Source organism: Aquarana catesbeiana, linkage group LG06 (genome assembly GCF_042186555.1).
Source record: "Aquarana catesbeiana isolate 2022-GZ linkage group LG06, ASM4218655v1, whole genome shotgun sequence".
Classification (NCBI taxonomy): Eukaryota; Metazoa; Chordata; class Amphibia; order Anura; family Ranidae; genus Aquarana; species Aquarana catesbeiana.
Window position 1 is genome coordinate 2983566 of NC_133329.1, and position 16936 is coordinate 3000501.

At 43.2% G+C, this 16936-nt stretch overlaps 1 protein-coding gene across 2 annotated transcripts in view; it reads right to left on the bottom strand.

Annotated features, from left to right (window-relative positions):
* The window catches only part of LOC141148136 (integrin alpha-D-like), a 90317-nt gene that overhangs the window by 18068 nt on the left and 55313 nt on the right, over window positions 1-16936 (bottom strand). For both annotated transcript variants that reach the window (XM_073635320.1, XM_073635319.1), the window contains exons 12-21: window positions 14340-14479; window positions 11741-11875; window positions 11323-11550; window positions 6477-6607; window positions 6178-6332; window positions 5498-5655; window positions 2191-2295; window positions 2039-2112; window positions 555-696; window positions 379-474 (exon numbers count right to left, since the gene is read on the bottom strand). In XM_073635320.1, the coding sequence (XP_073491421.1) occupies window positions 379-474; window positions 555-696; window positions 2039-2112; window positions 2191-2295; window positions 5498-5655; window positions 6178-6332; window positions 6477-6607; window positions 11323-11550; window positions 11741-11875; window positions 14340-14479 (1364 nt within the window). The remainder of the gene's footprint in view (window positions 1-378; window positions 475-554; window positions 697-2038; window positions 2113-2190; window positions 2296-5497; window positions 5656-6177; window positions 6333-6476; window positions 6608-11322; window positions 11551-11740; window positions 11876-14339; window positions 14480-16936) is intronic.

Below are 16936 nucleotides of genomic sequence, written 5' to 3' on the forward strand. Positions count from 1 at the left end.
CTCTACCAGTCTCCTCTTAAGTGGCAATAAGTCTTATGCACTCTTCTCTCAAGCAGTCTCAGTCTCCTCAAAGCCTGGCACTGAGTTTACTGTTCTCTTCCTCTCTCTAGCAGTCTCAGCTTCCTCCCAGCCCAACATTGGGTCTCATGCACTCTTACACTCTATGGCAGTCTCTAGTAGTCCCTAGCTGTCTCTTCTTAAATGATGTTGGGTCTTATGCACTTTTACTCTCTCTGGCTGACTCTTGTAGTCCCTAACAGTCTCCTCTTAGCCTGGTGTTGGGTCCCATGCACACTTACACTCTTTGGCAACCTCTAGTAGTCCCTAGCTGTCTCCTTTTTACATGTTGTTGGATCTCATGCAGCAGTCCCCGCTTACCATAGTGTTGGCCCTCAGGAGAGGCCTGTTCACAGCACAGTTCAGCACTCTCTGGTCCTCTGTAGTTGAGCATGACACCCCCACCTTCCTGTTGCTCTACGAGACATACACAGCAAAAATGAGATTCCGCCTGAACACAGAGACCCTCCTTCATGTAGGACAGAGCACCTCTTTACCTCAACCAGAGACACCCTTCGATATGATAGACTGGAGGGAAAGGGGATAAGAATACGAGCGTTAAAGGAATCATCTCCCTCATTCCTCACAGAAACCGTCACACTGATGTCAAGATCTGCTCCAACCACCAGCTCGGTGACGCTGTCAGGAAGACATAAGAACAATCTTCGAATGCTCATTTTAGATGTGATTTTTTTTTGTGTGCGTGTTGTCAAATTGGGCACAAAATTAAGCCGTAATAGACCAGAAAAAAAGTAAATGATCACACTGGAAAGAATAACGTACAACTCAAAAAAAGAATGAAGTAACCTATCACTAGGTTGATCCTGAGCCCTAATCCTGGGCATGAAATTAACCTCTAGCCCTAAGCGTTAGCCTCAGATTGAACCTTACCCCAAACCTGACTAACTAAAACTAGTCCTATAAATTGACTTACATTCTTAGTGTTGCGCTCACCCCCAAAAAGGGCCGATAGTTTACCCCGGGTTCCTTCCCAAATTCAGAGCAGCAGCAGCCAGGCACAAGGCAACAGTCACTCTCAAGTCTCAATAAACAGTCTTTTAAATTTATTAAATTTATTGTTGAATGACTGAGATAGTAACATAGGGAGCTGTGGGGTACTCCAGAACCCTGAGCAGTAACAAAAAGGACACTCTTTACTGTGGTTACACCATATGCAATGTCCATGGGCAGGCAAACTTTGGCCTTAATGCACAAGGGGTTGAAGCAGCAGCAGTAGACACTATCATCCTGCATACGGGTCTGTACTTACAGGATACTTGGATGCCGCCTTCCAGTAGCCAAAGACTTTCCTTAGTGAACCTTCCAAACTGGATCCTCAGAAGAAAATCCCTTGTATAGCTCCAGCAAGTCTCAGCAAGTAGGCCCCTCAGTTCAGAAGAAGCTGGGACCATGGTGAACACAGGCAGATTTTCAGCTGGGCCGTCAGGAAGGCAGGGGTTTCCTTCTTCTGGACAAGAACAAGGCTGCCCGAGGCCCCAGACAATTTAGGCACTCCCCAGCTGCCTACTGGGCATCCTCCCCCAGGGATTGGCTGAGACAAGAATAAATATTCAAACTGTTGATTTTCATCCTCCCAACCCACTATATTCTGGAATCCTCCAGAAGACAGGCCCGCAAAGCCCAGAACTGCCCAAAGCAATCACAAACTGCTCTAATGATTACAGTGGAGCCAAACAGAACTAAATGTATCTAACTTTCCTAGGGTGCTACTTAAGCACAAATGTTAACCTAAACATAAACCTAAACTAAAGATTAGCCCTACTCTGAAACATAACTTAACAATACCTTAGTCCTAACGCTTCAGGTAGGTCTACCCCTTCATCTTGACATTCCAGGGTTTATAAAATATTACCATCCCTAAAAAACAAATATGTTGCTAATAGCTCAGTTTATAAATATGAAATCGTTATGGAATTTTCTTTATGGAATAATACTTGTAATATTGTCAATGTTATCTTACTTTGAGAAGGTGATGTTGACTTTCAGGTCATCCTCACACACTCCATCCCCACCGCAATTCTTCTGAAATAAAAGCTGATAAAGTGACATTGTCGGTCAATTGATTCATAGTTAAGACCCTAATCAGCCCCAGCTCATGTGTGCCCTCAGTACCTCTTCCGAGATTCTGCGTTTCGAGTCCTCACTCAATACAGCGGATCCAATAACAGAGAAGTTAAGAAAGACTCGAAGAGGGAACAGAGAGTCCTCCACACACTCCTGAGACACAGAGATGGGAGAAATGAGCAATCTCTACAACACTACAAACCTATGTCATACTGGCTGGGACCTGGTACTGGACTATTATCATGACCATGTAAGAGAAAAAGGAGGGGTGGGCATTGAGTAGTGGTAGGGTTGGATCAGGGCGAGGGTTATTCTTAGCAGTAGGATTGGATTGGATTAGGGTGAGGGTTAGCGATAGAGGTAGGGTCCGATCAGGGTGAGGGTTACTCTTAGCAGTAGGATTGGATTGGATTAGGGTGAGGGTTAGCGATAGAGGTAGGGTCCGATCAGGGTGAGGGTTACTCTTAGCAGTAGGATTGGATTGGATTAGGGTGAGGGTTAGCGATAGAGGTAGGGTCCGATCAGGGTGAGGGTTACTCTTAGCAGTAGGATTGGATTGGATTAGGGTGAGGGTTAGGGATAGAGGTAGGGTCCGATCAGGGTGAGGGTTACTCTTAGCAGTAGGATTGGATTGGATTAGGGTGAGGGTTAGCGATAGATGTAGGGTCGGATCAGGGTGAGGGTTACGCTTAGCAGTGGGATTGGATTAAGGTGAGGGTTAGTATTAGAGGTAAGGTCTGGTCAGGGTGAGGGCTACTCTTAAGTGTATGATTAGATTAGGGTTAGGGTTAGCAGTAGGTTTGGATTAGGGTAAAGATTAGTTTTAAAGGTAGAGTCGGATCCGGATGAGGGTTAGTCTTAGTGAGGGTTATTCTTAACTGTATGATTAGATTAGGGTGTGGGTTAGCCTTAGCAGTAGGATTGGATTAGCGTGAAGATTAGTTTTAGAGGTAGGGTCGGATCAGTGCTAGGGGTAACTCTTAACTGTATGATTAGATTAGAGTGAGGATTACTCTTAGACATAGGTTTGGATCAGAGTGGGGGTTACTTCTAGAAGTATGATTAGATTAATGTGAGGGTTACTCTTAGGACTGGAACAAGGTGATGGTTATTTTTAAAAGCAAGGTTGGATTAGGGTGAGGGTTACTCTTAGATGTAGGACTGGAACAAGGTGAGGGTTACTCCTAAAAGCAGGGTTGGATTAAGGTGAGGGCTACTCTTACAGGTAGGGTTGGATCAGGGTGAGGGTTATTTCTGTTGTAGGGTGGGATTCAGGTGAGAATTGCTCTTAATTGTAAAGTTTCATTAGGATGAGGGTTTCTTTTATGGTAGGGTTGGATCAAAGTGAGGGTTACTCTTAGAGGCAAGGTTGGAAAAAGGTAAGTGTTATTGTTTTTTTTTAGTATGGTTGGATCAGAATAAGTATTACCTTTAGTGGTGGGGTTGGATTAGTGTGAGGATTTTTTTTGTGGTAGAGTTGGATTAGGATGAGAGTTACCCTTAGAGGCAGCGTAGGTCAGGGTGAGTGTTACTCCTAGTGGCAGGGTTGGTTCAGGTTGAGGGTTTGTTTCTGCAGCAGGGTTGGGTTAGGCTGAGAGTTACTTTTAGTGGTATGGTAGGATCAGGGCGAGGGTTACTAGCGGTAGGATCGTTCTACAGTTGAAACAGGGTAAGGGTTATTTTTTGCATTGGGTTTGGATTAGCATGAGAGTTACTCTTAGTGGTGAGGTTGGACTATAGTGAGGGCCTGTTTTTCAGGGTAAGGTTTAATCAGGAGGAGAGTTACTTATTGCATGAGGGTTGGATCTAGGTGAGGGTAACAGTAGGGTTGGGTAGAGTGAAAGTTACTCTTACTGGCAGGGCTGGATCACCGTGAGGGTTTTTTTTTTTGTGGTAGGGTTTACTCAGGGTGAGGGTTATTCTTAGCAGTAGGGTGGAATCAAGGTGAGGTTTGCTGTTAGTGGCCAGATTGGATTATGGTGAGGGTTACTCTTAGCAGTAAAATTGAATCATGGTGAGTTTTACTTTTAGTGTGGGGGGGGATTATACTGAGGGTTACTCTTAGTGGTAGGGTGGAATGAGGGAGAGGGTTTCTCTTAGTGGTAGGGTGGAATGAGGGCAAGGGCTAATCTTCTTGGTAGGGTGGAATGAGGGTGAGGGTTACTCTTAGTAGCGACATTGGATTATGATGAGGGTTTACTTTTAGTGGCGGGGTGGGATTATGATGAGGGTTACTCTTAGTGTTTGGGTGCAATGAGGGTGAGGGTTACTCTTAGTGGTAGAGTGGAATGAGGGTAAGGGTAACTCTTATGCCCTGTACACACGACCAGTTTTCCCGTTGGAATAAACTCTGAAGGTTTTTCCGACGGAGTTCCGACAGAATTCCGCTCAAGCGGTCTTGCATACACACGATCACACCAAATTCCGACCGTCCAGAACGCAGTGATGTACAACACGTACGATGGGACTAGAAAACGGAAGTTCAATAGCCAGTAGCCAATAGCTTTCGTCTCGTACTTGCTTCAGAGCATATGTCGTTTCTGGTACATCGGAACAGCATACAGACGATCGGTTTTCCCGATAGGAATTGCTTCAGTTGGAAAAATTTAGAACATGTTCTCTTTCTAGGTCCGTCAGAATTTTCGACGTAAAATGTTCGATGGGGCATACACACGATCGGAATATACGATCAAAAGCTCCCGTCTGACTTTTTCTGTCGGACATTCTGCTCGTGTGTACACGGCATTAGAGTAACCCTTGCCCTCATTCCAACCTACCACTAAGAGTAACCCTCACACTCATTCCACCTTACCACTAAGAGTAACCCTCGCCCTCATTCCACCCTACCACTAAGAGTTACTCTCATCATAATCAAACCCCACCACTAAGAGTTACCCTCACCCTCATTCCACCTTACCACTAAGAGTAACCCTCACACTCATTCCACCCTACCACTAAGAGTAACCCTCGCCCTCATTCCACCCTACCACTAAGAGTAACCTTCACACTCATTCCACCTTACCACTAAGAGTAACCCTCGCCCTCATTCCACCCTACCACTAAGAGTAACCCTCACCCTCATTCCACCCTACCACTAAGAGTAACCCTCACGCTCATTCCACCCTACAACTAAGAGTAACCCTCACACTCCTTCCACCATTCCATCCCATTCCTCATGTTATTGGTGGTAGTGGAGAGACAGAAATGTTGTATTCTACATATAATGGTGGTGGTAAAATTATGTTTTTTTTTTTTTTTTGTATATTCCAAAGGGTAACACAACATGTAGTCAATTAGTGGAAATATATGGGATTTTCATGTATGTCAGTTAGGTTGGTATTACATGTTAACTAACAGGAATGATTATGGTGTGGTGGGCACATCTTGGCTTCTCGGCTAGCTCTAAGGAACTGCTCATTGTTCTGGAGACAGGTTGGTGGGAAAAGACGGCTCGTGTCAAAATGAACGCCGTGTCCAGCATGAGTGTGTAGTTCACCTGTGCCGAGATTCCACCTGGGGTGAAAAGAGACAGTCAGTGATTGGATTGTAATGGATTCATTGGAATTTGTAAAGTCAAATATGAATATCTTTTTTTTTCCTTTTTCACCAGGACTGTACCACACCATAAGGTACATACAGACTTTCAGATATAGGTGAAGTCTGGTGGGCTCTACGTCTGGCTTCTTATAATTGGGAGTTCCAGTGGTGGGAGGGAGGTCCCCATTCTGTTCCTACCCTTGGGATTGCCCCAATACTTCTGCTTTGTTCTCCATAATATACCACCCCTCTTATTGGGCACAGCAGCTGTTCAGAGCCAGGAACGTAACACTGAAATCTCATCTATATAGTCCCAAGTAGATAGAAGAGATGACCCCTCTAATATTTATACTAATACATGTTGGGATGTTGAGGTCTTATCTACGGAAGCCTACCATAGTTTCCATAATTTACTTAAGCATATGAAAGGAATTTATTAATATGAAATGTGTAACAGGGCAGTTGAGTCGAAAGGCCCGAAATCCGGTGGACCCTCACCTACATGCCGGGCACTCCTCAATTCCTGGGTGAAACACACTGTGATATTCGACGCCTGCTCTGTCCTATTTATTACTGAACATTCGTAGGAGGAAAGTGGAATTTCTCGGGGGTGAAATCTCATGGACACCGACAGAGAGACAACCGGATGAGATCTGAATGTCAAAAAAGAAAAAGAAAAGTAGAACCAGAGATCTGAACTTGCAATCTGAGGTGGATGCCGTAGAGTCAGATTATGAAAACATTTTTCTCGTATGATGAAACATTTATATCAGATACAATAATTCATTTCTTCTCACCTCAGTACAAAGACTTGGCCTTCACTCCCCACGGTCAGATCTGGAAGTCCATCCCCCGTCAGATCCAGATTCCCTCTCAGAGACCGCCCAAAAAACTTTATTCTGCTGCTTAATAGACTTCCAGTAATTCTCTGCAGGACAAGGACATGTATGGGATACAAGAGAGGTCAGGCCATGTGTGGATGAAGGAGCATGAGATGAAACCTAATTCCCATATATGATATCTTCCCTTAAGTTGGCCATATGCGTAAAGATTTTCAGTCAGTTTTAATCAGTCCAGAGCAGCTGGGAATGGCAAATACAAAAGTAATCACTAGAAACTGAGCAACCTACCACCTATTAATTTGATTGACCACTTGATGTCCCCTAGCTGCCCCACATGGCTGAACCTCCAGCTAATGGTCTACAGCAGGAATCTTCAAACTACGGCCCTCCAGCTGTTGCAGAACTACACATCCCATGAGGCATTGTAAAACTCTGACATTCACAGGCATGACTAGGCATGATGAGAATTGTAGTTCCTGAACAACTGGAGGGCCGTAGTTTGAAGACCCCTGGTCTACAGTAACAAGAGTCAACCAGGGGCTGAGTTGCTAAGCCAGTTTGTGGCCTAGGTGCTCAACACAGATCTTCATGTGTATACTATTCACATGATTGGCAGGTCTGAAACCTTTTTTACGCCATCCTCCCGAGCCGCTTCCACTCCGACCCTTCTTGACACGTGCACCACACTCTCGTGCAGGGCCCTTCGGTGGGGAGGTGCAGCGTGATGCAGCAGCAGTAAAAACTCCAGTTGCAGAGAACAGAACATGTATTAAAGTTAAAAATTCAGCAATGCACAATAAGTCCGGCGGGAAGGCACCCGATCGGGAACACTCACAGGTAACAGCGTTGTGTAGTAAAGCAGGTCTCAGATGTGCCAAAAGCGTCTGTCTTGAGGGGTAAAATGCAGCCTGGCTGGTTCATACCCAAATGGGGAGGTCTCCAGGTAGGATGGCATGTCCCTATCCTTTCCCTACTCATCTGGAACCTCTCACTACTGCTAATCACTGTCCTTAACAGACTGGTGAACTGTCCCTACACTACCCACCTGCGATATGCACACCAAGCCTCGAAGCCAGGGTCTTAAATAGACTCTGCCTGACCCAAGATGGCCACCAGAGTCACATGGGGCCCATGCATCCAATCGGATAGCTTCTCCAGTGACCCAGTAAACCATGTTCCTCTTGACATCCTCTCCCTCTGCAATGCAGCTGAGCGCCACATGCAGTGGAAAAAGTAGACTGCACCTGCCTACTGCCTAGGGCTTTGAGGTTAGTCTGTATACCCAGGGTCCATGTGACATGGAGGCCCAAGCTACTTGGCTCATGACACAATATAAGGCTACTTCAATCACTGGCAAGAGGGTAAACCTCTTTCCAGCTAGCTGCCACCAGCTCCTAGGTCAATCAGGTTGGCACTCAGCACTTAATACATCAAAACACATTTTCCCAGTATTGGCTGTGCATCTTGAGTTACTTCTTTAGTCTGACACATAACATGACTTTACTTTCTTAGCCCAATTGCCTGCAACCGTGGACCTTTCCGTAATAATATACAGAGGCAAGACTTAATAGCCAATAGCTTATTTATTGTCGTAACAGATTGATCTATCCACAGGACTGGAACTAAAACACTGATCCATAGATATATAGCAGAATAACTACAATCCCACAACATGGTATTAGATCCCTCAATAAAAATAGTTGCTTCTCTAGTAATAGTCTAACAAGGTGGAAGGGGGGGGGGGCATTGCGGGACTCACAGCTTTACATATCGGTTTCTCTATCCCTCTCCCATTTCCAGGGTGGAGGCCCTCAGCACCTGTCTGGGTTCCCTTCCTTGAATAGGAAAGCTCAACCAGACCTTGGTTACATCTTTTTGGTTCGTTACTCTTTACCTCTCTTCTCCAACTGGGTCCCTTCCATCCCTTAAAAGCTAAGGGAGCAGCCTGCAGGGTGGACATTACAATGAAAGGGAACTAACCCCTTCTTCGCGAACTGGGCAATCATTAGAAAGAACTAATTGAAATGAATCTAGTCAAAGGCGACTGAATTTTTCAGCTGTGTTAGATCGGCCATAAGTTCAGTTCTGTTTCCCAGAGGTTCAATTCTAATCACCATTCCATGCCTTCTATTATTTTGCCATTTTAGAAGAATGGAATTGAAAATTGTGTTGCTTTGGCAAACAGCCACAGGTATGGCCAGCTTAAAGTGTCCCCCGGATTTATGAGCAGGTGAGGCATGCTGGGAGCTTGTGTTTGCACCTCTCAATGTAAATGCCAAAGCCATGGGTAGCAACTCAGAAGGAACTCAAAAGCATCTCAGATACAAGCCAGCTCCTCCCTTCTACACTAAATCCGTAAAGGAAGTGTCAGATATTTCACCATCAGTTCATGGCGAAGACTTGGAGACTCATAAAAGAGAAGGATGATCTCTTCCTGTGTCATTTCACACTTCTGAGTTTTTAAAGTCACAATTATAAGATTAAAATGTGTCATTTTATAGACATAATTGTGAGGAGGAAAAAGTCATAAGTTTAGACTTTGTAAAATCGTAATTATGGAATTAGGAGATTAAAAATCATAATTTTCACTATTTATAGTCATATAATAAAGGGGGCAGAAGACACAGCATTATTTTTTTTTATAGGTCCTTGTTGCAATGAAAATTGACGGTTTAGCATCAAGCAATTATTGAGCCGGCTGGAGAAAAGATTGCCAACATTTATAGTGAAAAAGGACAGAAAGTCTTTAGAAACTGACAAAAGCCAATTCTCCAAATTGCTGTCCCGGATTATCCTCCCTTTCCTGTCACATGGAAAAATTAAATGACTTGCAGCAGCTTTATGAACGGGGCATACCGACGCCATCAATGAGCGTAAAATGGGTGAACTGTCAATTCAGGACTTCCACTGGTTAAATTATAAGGATGACATTAAGTCATCACAATGGTCACCTCTGAGTCTGAATTATGGGTTTAGAAAGGCAGAATTGTGGCCTGTGTGTTGTCCTTTGTGGCTTCTCCAATGGTTTTACGTTCTCCACCTCAGGTTTACCATTCCAGTAAGATCAAATAAGATGAAGAGACGAGCGCGAGAGAATCATTTTCTGTGTTGTATAAATCCAATAATTACATTTTATTTCTTTTCTGCATTTGTCATGGAGAAGTAAGAACCATCCTGTGGGGACAGTTTGATTTCTAGCCATTTGTCCTGGAGAAATCAGATTCCTCTTCACATGATGGGTAGTTTGATATCCAGTTATTTGTTATGAAGGTGTAAGGTTCTTCTTGTGGTGGAGCCATTTGATATCCAACTATTTGTCATTGAGATGTAAGGTTCTTCTTGTGATGGGCAGTTTGAAATCCAGTTATTTGTCATGGAGAAGTAAGGTTCTTCTTGTGATGGGAAGTTTTGATATCCAGTTATTTGTTATGGAGATGTAAGGTTCTTCTTGTGGTGGGGCCGTTTCATATCCAGGTATTTGTCATGGAGACGTAAGGTTCTTCTTGTGATGGGCAGTTTGATATCCAGTTATTTGTCATGGAGACGTAAGGTTCTTCTTGTGATGGGCAGTTTGATATCCAGTTATTTGTCATGGAGAAGTAAGGTTCTTCTTGTGGTGGGGCCGTTTGATAATTAGTTATTTGTCATGGAGACGTAAGGTTCTTTATGTGGTGGGGGCAGTTTGGTATCCGGTTATTTGTCATGGAGACATAAGGTTTTTCTTATGATGGGAAGTTTGATATCTACAGTAGTTATTTGTCATGGAGATGTAAGGTTCTTCTTGTGGTGGGGCCGTTTCATATCCAGTTATTTGTCATGAAGACATAAGGTTCCTAGTATGATGGGGCACTTTGATATCCAGTTATTTGTCATGAAGACATGAGGTTCCTCTTATGATGGTGCAATTTGATATCCAGTTATTTGCCATGAAGACATGAGGTTCCTCTTATGATGGTGCAATTTGATATCCAGTTATTTGCCATGAAGACATAAGGTTCTAATTATGATGGGGCAGTTTAATATCTAGTTATCTGTCATAGAGATCTAAGGTTGTTCTTGTGATGGGGTCATTTGATATCCTGATATTTGTCATGGAGTCATATTGTTCTTGTGATGGGCAGTTTGATATCTAGGTATCTGTCATAGAGACGTAAGGTTTTTTTTGTTTTGTGATGGAGCTGTTTGATGTCTAGTTGTTTAATTGTCATGAAGTGAGAAGGCACAAAGTGGCACGAGTGATGAATGTCCAACCTGAAATTAAACACCTCTGTGGTAAACTCTGGAAAATTTCATGGTTGCGGTACACTCTTGTAGATAGGCAGCGAGGCAGTGTTGTGGTCAGGAAATAAACCATGGTCACACTGGAAAGGCAAGCAGACAGAAACGAGCTGTGGTCAGGAACTAGCTTGGCCAGCAACTGGTAGGCAGAGAAGAAGGTCCAAAGCAAGCTGAGCAAGCAATTGTTAATCAGAACAGAGGAAGGTCCAAGGCAAACCAGGTTAGCAACAGGTACGCAAACAACAGGATCAGGTTACTAAGATCAGTCAGGTCACTCATGCAAATAGCTGAAGACCATCTAGCAGATCCTTGATATAGCTCTGATCTTTAAAAAGGCCTTCTGGTACTAATGCTGGAAATGCCTGGCTATGACTCAAGGTCTTTGGTCATGTGCCAAAGCATGTGCACGTTATCTGGTGATGCTGTCCTGACATTTGTCATAAAGAGGCAAAGTCTTCTTGTGATTGGGGCAGTTTAATTGTCTAGTTATTTGTTACGAAGAGGTAAGGACAACAGATCTTACCTGTATATATGAAGGTCTGAAGCCCCCTGGTTGTCCCAGGAAGATATAGACAGCCCCCTGATAGTTGTCCTCACAGGGGGCACCAACAGCCAGATCCGGCAGCTGGTCCCCAGAGAGATCTGGCAGAACTGAGATGGCAGAACCAAAATGGCCCACAGGCTGGCCGGTGTCGCCCTGCAGGGTCTCCGGACACATGATGGTAATGGGAGTGTCCCCAGTGTTCACTTCCTGGAAACCAAACACAGCTCAAGGTTTTGCTGATATCAATGGCAACTCTAACAACACAACAGAAAATTCTAATGACAACACATAATTTCGTTGCCTACAAATTATGGTGACAACTCAGAATATCCTGATACCACAGTGACAACTAGCAAACGCAATTTCCACTGTGATTTCTTCTTTGGAAGATCCTCACCTGAGTGGGGAGGGGACACAGGTAAACCCGCCCACCTGGACCCTCTAGAGAATAATATGTTGGGGCTCCAACCAGAAGAATATGTGAGAGGTTCAGGCGGGCCACACTCAGCACTGACCCAAAGTACGAGCCGATCTGTAAGGAAAAACATGACACTGATGCAATTCTAAGTTTGTTATCTACCTGGAATAAACAAGCGGCACATGTACATCACTTTCCACCAGTGGCGGCCCGTCCATACGGGGTGCAAGGGCACCACCTCCCTGATTCATGCGCCCGGCCCCTAATCTACATGCAGGGTGCCAGAAGCATGGATTCCAGCTGTTTTTTTTTTTTTTGAAGCACATGATTAGAGAGCCAGAGGCTTAAATTGGCTTTAAAAAAGGGTGGGCTCCAGGCGCAGAGCACTGTGCCCAGAGCCCACCCAGTTGTGTGACAATAGCCAAATAATATTCGCTATCGTCTTCTTGATTCTCCTCGGGAAGCAGGTCCTGAGACCCGATGTCTTAGGACTCCCTATGGTGTCTCAGGACACACTTCCTGTTCGGAGGAGAAGCAATGGCCCAGCTCCTCCTTCTCCTTGCCTCCTATGTTAAGGTTAGTCTCCCGCAGTGGGCGGGGTCGGATCCGTCTAACACCAGTCATTGGTCATTGGTGTTCTTGCAACAATTTCCACCTTCTCGTCCGCCGTCTGTCTGGGGGGTAGGGAGTGCTTGTGGCTATCACCTCCTTGCCTTCCCGTCCGTCCCCCTGGGGGGGGATGGGTGGATGGTGCTAGTTTGCTCCCCCCTCGAAATATTAAGCACCAGCCGCCACTGATTTCCACCTTTGTTAAACAATAAAAAAAAACGTTATCTTCACAGCCCAACTAACCGGCTTTAGAATTAGGATTATTTTCTATTCTATTATTTTATTTTCTATTATTTTCTATTCTATTCTATTATTTTATTTTATTTTCTATTATTTTCTATTCTATTCTATTATTTTATTTTCTATTATTTTCTATTCTATTATTTTATTTTCTATTCTATTATTTTATTTTCTATTATTTTCTATTCTATTATTTTATTTTATTTGTTATTTTCGAATCGATTCGAAATTCGAATTAGAAAACTGAATTTTTGAAATGTTGAATTTCAGACGATGGATATATTTGTTCGATTTTATTCTATTGTTTTCTATTTTTTTTAATCCTACTATATTATTTTCTATTATACACTATTCTTTTTATATTCTATTGTTTTCTATTCTATTCTAATATTTTATTTTCTATTTAATTCTTTTTTTTTTTCCTATGCTATACTTTTTTTTATTCTTTTCTATAAAACCGCCTAAGTAGGAATCATCATCTTATTTCACTTTTATACCTTACTGTATTTATTGAAATATATTTCCATTTCCATTTCAAATCAGTTTTCAAAATTCAATTCGTATATTTGTCATTTTCAATTTGAATCGAAATTCGAATTAGAAAACTGAATTTTTGAAATGTTGAATTTCAGACGATGGATATATTTGTTCTATTTTATTCTATTCTTTTCTAATTTTTTTTATCCTACTATATTATTTTCTGTTATACACTATTCTTTTTATATCCTAATATTTGTTATTGTATTCTATTCTAATATTTTATTTTCTATTTAATTCTTGTTTTTTCTATTCTATTATTTTTTATTTTTTTCTATAAAACAGCCTAGGAATCATCATCTTATTTGACTTTTATACCTTACTGTATTTATTGCAATATGTTTCCATTTCAAATTCAAATTCATTTTTTGAATTCTGATAATTCATTTAGTTATAATTTATTTTGGATTCATTGAAATTCGTTACTATTGTGACTTGGAAATTCAGATACATCCCAATCTCCGAATAGCGAAAATTTAGGCTGAATTTCGATTTGGAATAAAATGAATCGCACGTGTCTAGTCAAGGCATCATCTTTACTTTTTTTCCTCTGCTAAGTATGGGGGTAGGTGCCCTGAGCATAGACAAGAGCTCAGGTGACACTACTTCCTCCTCCTGCACCTCAAATGATCTTCTCACCAGGCCTGAGGCCTTCCTTCAGCATCATAGGATGTCCACTTGACTCCTAGCAAGGCTGCCCCCTTCACAAGCTCCTCCGCTTGCCTACTGGAACCTCCTCACTACTGTAACTTTTTTTTGGTGAGCTTTTGCATTAACAATGACTATTCTATGAGGCTCAGCACTTTCTCTTGTCCATAAATCTCTCAGCACTAAGCTATATCACAGAGCTTTCCCCTCCGAGGCTTCACTGAACCCCCCTTGTGAGCCACAGAGGCATTTCCTTGCTCACATCCACCCATCAATCCAGCCATTCATGGACCCCATTCTGTATTCCCACCCTGCAGAGAGGCACCAGAAGCCAGTTAAGTGGCAGAATGAAGTTTCTTCACAATTCTCTTATCAGACTATTACTTAGGTGTTGCAATGCCTATAAGTAAATCTTTTGATCTCTTGCGGTGTCACCACTCCTGCTGTTAAATGATTTCCTCTACACTGGAGGTTTGAAGGTGATGAAACATGTAACCTTTACTCCTAGTTCTGTCCCCACGCCTTGCCTCCCCATCCTATTTACCGTTTCCCCATAGATTGCAGCCTTCTGCTTCCACTCAGAGGTTTTTGGGTCGCGTTTGTAGATGAGGACTTTGCCGGTGTATTTGTATCTTGGGGCTCCGGTGGCAATCAGGTCCTTTTCCAGATGTAGCACAGAGTAACCTGGAAAGAATCAATCCAAAATATCTTAGGCAAATATTGGTTTACATTATTTGGAGTTGTGAAAAGCTCTATGGTGAAGGACATTATGCAGTACCCTTTTGTCTGGAGGACAGACTGTTTTACCATCAGTATATGAAGATTTTCTTTACCATAAGAGCATAAGGATACCCTACTAGATGTTGTAGCTATGAAAAATCCAGTGACACGACTACAATAACTTGTAACCCTCATCCAAAAAAAAATAGGGTATATTATGTAGGTGGTCTACTTTCTCCACTGCAGGTGGTGCTCAACTACAGCATCATTGCAGGTGGAGAGGAAGTCAAGAGGAACTTATTTCCTCTATGATTTCCCGGGTCACAGGAGGCAGCTATCTGATTGGATGCTGGCACCCTATGTGACTCTTGGTGGCCATCTTGGGCCAGGTTATTTAAGAACCTCGTTCCTGAGTTTGGCACGCATTTGGCTAGATTAGGAAGAGCTCCCCCATCTGGCAGGGAAAGTGCTTAACATCAGAGAGATGTTCCAGATGAGTAGGAGCAGTGCAGGGACACACCATCCTTCCTGAAAGCCTCCCCACTTGGGTACTGACTGTCCAGGCCACATTTCACCCCTTGAAACAGTAGCTGTCGGCACACCTGAGGCCTACTTCTACTGACGCACTGTTTCATGCTGTGAGTGCTCCCAGTCCGGTTGTCTCCCGCCCCCCAGGCCTGTTCTGTATTAGGATACAATATATTTCTGTTTCTGCGCACTTGGACTCTAAGTGTTTTTCTGCTGCTGCCCCATGCTGCACCCACCCTCAAGCATATGGGATGCCCTACCAGATGTTGTAGCTATGATGAATCCAGTGACACAACTACAATAACTTGTAACCCTCGTCCAGAAAAACTAGGGGTCCTCGCAGCCTAAAATGTCCTTACCGGAGCTCGTGTAGGACTGCAATATTTTTGTCCAGGGATTTGTCCTTAAGGCAGGTGTAGATTGGCTACAAGCACTGCCAGTATCAGGTTATATTATTGTAGCCACAGGAACACCCTCCTACCCTACTCCCCACCTATAGTGTCCTTTGACTCCATCATCATCTTCTCACTGCATGCATGTGTGTTGATTTCTTTTGCCAAGTGCTTAATGGCCACCTATACCTGTCCAAAATAACATCTGAGGGGTCAAGGAGGATTTTTCTCCACAGTGAGAGAAAATTGTCCACAGCTGCCCCGGGATAATGGGTTTTACTTGTTCTGGGGAAAATGCTGGAGCTTGGAGCTCCTGAAGTTGAAAGACATGGGAGAAGAAGATGGCTAATGGAGCCATTTGCATTGACTGGAGAATTTATTGAAATTAAGAGCACAGATACAGCATCCTAAGAACTTTTGTAGTGCTATTAATTTTATTAAATCCTCCAATCACTGGAAACAGCCTCATGGACCATGGGTGGACAGTGGCTGGTTTTTCTCATGGTATGTTCTTGATGGACATGGGACTTATTGAGCCCGATCATATGAATAAAAATATGTCTTTACTAAAAACTGAGTTGTGACGGAACTGTCCAGCACCCAGCTTGGGTACCTCTGTCAAGATAAAGCTTCCGCCAGTCTGGAACCAGGAACCAGGTATTAAAGCTGAATATTGCACCAAAGATACTAGGCGACACTAGCTTAGTTGCAAACTGGAACTGGCACTCTTTATTGTAAATTCACACACAATATATACCATGCAAGATTGGGTAGAGCCCAATCACATCTCTATAAACATACAAACTGTAAACAGTAATATATATAACTATAGCTAAGGAACAACCAACATAAACATCAATCTAATTAAACAGTAAGCTAATCAACATAAACATATAACATCCCACAATGGTTCGATAACAAGGTAAAGTGCTCACAATAATAATCACATCTCCAAGAGATAAGCAGACAAACAGAAACAATAGGTGACTCAATTAACTATGGGACTGCACACCTAGGAGGCACATACTTAATAATAAACACATCACAGCTTAATAAACAAATTATATCAGGAGACCCCAGTATCAGGTTTATTTGAGCTGATCATATTACCACTTACTCTGAGTCTCATAGTCTAAAGCAGTCATTGCTGGTTTGGGCACAAGGGCCCTAAATCTGTGTGTTTCGGGGAGACATGGACCCGAACCCGCAGCAAGACCACTCCAAGGGTCCCCCAGTCACACACCCCCCATGAATAGAGCCCCCACAAAAGCCAGGGCCCATAGTCAATAAACAAGAGGCTACCCTGCAGTCCCCTCCAAAAGCCCCTGTCCTGGTTGGGTCTGTCACAAGAGTAATTTCCCTTATGGTTCAGCCAATAGCACTGTAACATTCTCTTCTAGAAATCTTTTATATCTTGATGGTCTCCTAAGCTGCTTTACTACTGTGACAGACCTAGCCGGGACAGAGGCTGTTGGAGAGGGCTGAATGCAAGCCTCTTGCC